At 40.0% G+C, this 2,060-nt stretch overlaps 1 protein-coding gene across 1 annotated transcript in view; it reads left to right on the top strand.

The window, feature by feature from the left end:
• Positions 1-931: 931 nt before the first annotated feature.
• The window catches only part of INTS9 (integrator complex subunit 9), a gene marked incomplete in the record, with an annotated part of 20,961 nt that continues 19,832 nt past the window's right edge, over positions 932-2,060 (top strand). The window contains 2 exon segments of the mRNA XM_072409088.1: positions 932-1,059; positions 1,749-1,809. Of these exon segments, the coding sequence (XP_072265189.1) occupies positions 995-1,059; positions 1,749-1,809 (126 nt within the window).

The raw sequence follows: 2,060 nt of genomic DNA, 5'->3' as shown, positions 1-2,060 counted from the left end.
ATAATAATACTAATCATTACAGAAGTAATAATAATAACATCAGCAGCCTGCAGACACACAACTGGCAGCAATCGTTGTGATATTACTGATCATTATAGCAGTATAATGTAATAATAACAATAGTAACTCCAATACACACACATACATATATATGACAAGTTGTATAATAATACTAATGATTACAGAAGTAATAATAACATCAGCAGCCTCCAGACACACAACTGGCAGCAATGGTTGTGATATTACTGATCATTATAGTTGTATAGTGTAATAATAACAATAGTAACTCCAAAACACACACACACACACACACACATAATTATATAAGACAAGTTGTATAGTAATACTAATGATTACAGGAGTAATAATAATATCAGCAGCCTCCAGACACACAACTGACAGCAATCGTTGTGATATTACTGATCATTATAGCAGTATAATGTAATAGTAACATAAGTAACTCCAATACACACACATACATATATATGACAAGTTGTATAATACTAATCATTACAGAAGTAATATTAATAACATCAGCAGCCTCCAGACACACAACTGACAGCAATTGTTGTGATATTACTGATCATTATAGCAGTATAATGTAATAATAACAATAGTAACTCCAAAACACACACACACACACACACATATATATATATGACAAGTTGTATAATAATACTAATCATTACAGGAGTAATAATAATAACATCAGCAGCCTCCAGACACACAACTGGCAAGCTTTGTGATATTACTGATCATTATAGTTGTATAGTGTAATAGTAACATAAGTAACTCCAATACACACACATACATATATATGACAAGTCTCTGACCGTCTCCTGTACAATCTGCAGTCTCTGCTATTCAGTGGCCCCTGGTAAATATTTTCTGTGTGTGTTGGTCCTGAGATTCTCTGACCTATCTCTTGCAGTACTGTCTCTCCGGTCACCCCACCCTGCCATGCAATATCCTGAAGTTCAAGTCTTCCACCATCATGTTGGACTGCGGTCTGGATATGACGTCCGTCCTGAACTTCCTCCCCCTGCCTCTGGTGCACAGGTAGGTGCCAAGGATCGGTTCTAGCATGTGCAGGGGTCTCCCGACGTCGTCCATGGATCGGTCACAACGGGTTCATGAATGACGACCAGGAACGATTGCTATAAGTCAAGGGAGGGGAGCACAGCGGGGTGCTCCCGCTCCATGCACTCATTATTAGGAGCGAGGGTCCCCTACACTCTTGCCCTATTGCCCTTCATACATTTATTTCTATGAACAGCACACACCCCAATGACTGGCACACGACATTTGTGTCCTTGGGTTTAGATACACGGTAACTATTCCTCACGGTAACACAATATTCATCTTTCCCGTTAGATCACGTTGTTCTTCACCAAAGAAAATAATAAATGGTGATATTTAGGACCTTCCCAGCGATGGCCATTACATTCCGTCCATTTCTTCTCCATATTCCTCTTGTAGAATGTTCATCAATCAGTGGTGACTGCGGCCGTGCTATAAATTCCCCGGGAATGACGGGTCCAGGCACAGAGCATTATTACATGTGAAGGATTTAATAGCAGATTACTCTTCTCTCCCACTAATTGTTTAACGACAATTAACCCCCGGTAACCCCGGCCCGGTATAGACGGCCATAACCTGCCACAAATCTAAATACCTGGATTCTAACGTATAAAGATGAAATAAGCGTGAATCAAGGGTTTATATGGTATTTTATTTTATTTTCCCAGCACACGCCTTGCTAAGCTGCCCGGATGGGTATCAAAAGATGGGAACTCACAGCTGGAAAAGGTAATAAGTAAATGGTAACATTAATTAATATTATTATATAGCGCTGACATTCTACGCAGCGCTGTACAAAGTCTATAGTCATGTGACTAGCAAGTTATTTCCTAACCAGCATGGTGCAGAGACAGGAACCCTGGCTCTCTATTTGGAAGCAGTGGTCTCTCTGGAGCTTTTTTTTTTTTAACATGGGACCCTTGAAATAACCTTCAGATCTTCAGGGAGCCCCGGCTATAATTGCGATATCCACAGCTCTG

The sequence above is a fragment of the Pyxicephalus adspersus genome, chromosome 4 (assembly GCF_032062135.1).
Source record: "Pyxicephalus adspersus chromosome 4, UCB_Pads_2.0, whole genome shotgun sequence".
Lineage (NCBI taxonomy): Eukaryota > Metazoa > Chordata > Amphibia > Anura > Pyxicephalidae > Pyxicephalus > Pyxicephalus adspersus.
The sequence above is the reverse complement of the archived record's forward strand: the minus strand, read 5'-3'. Positions and strand labels throughout refer to the sequence as shown.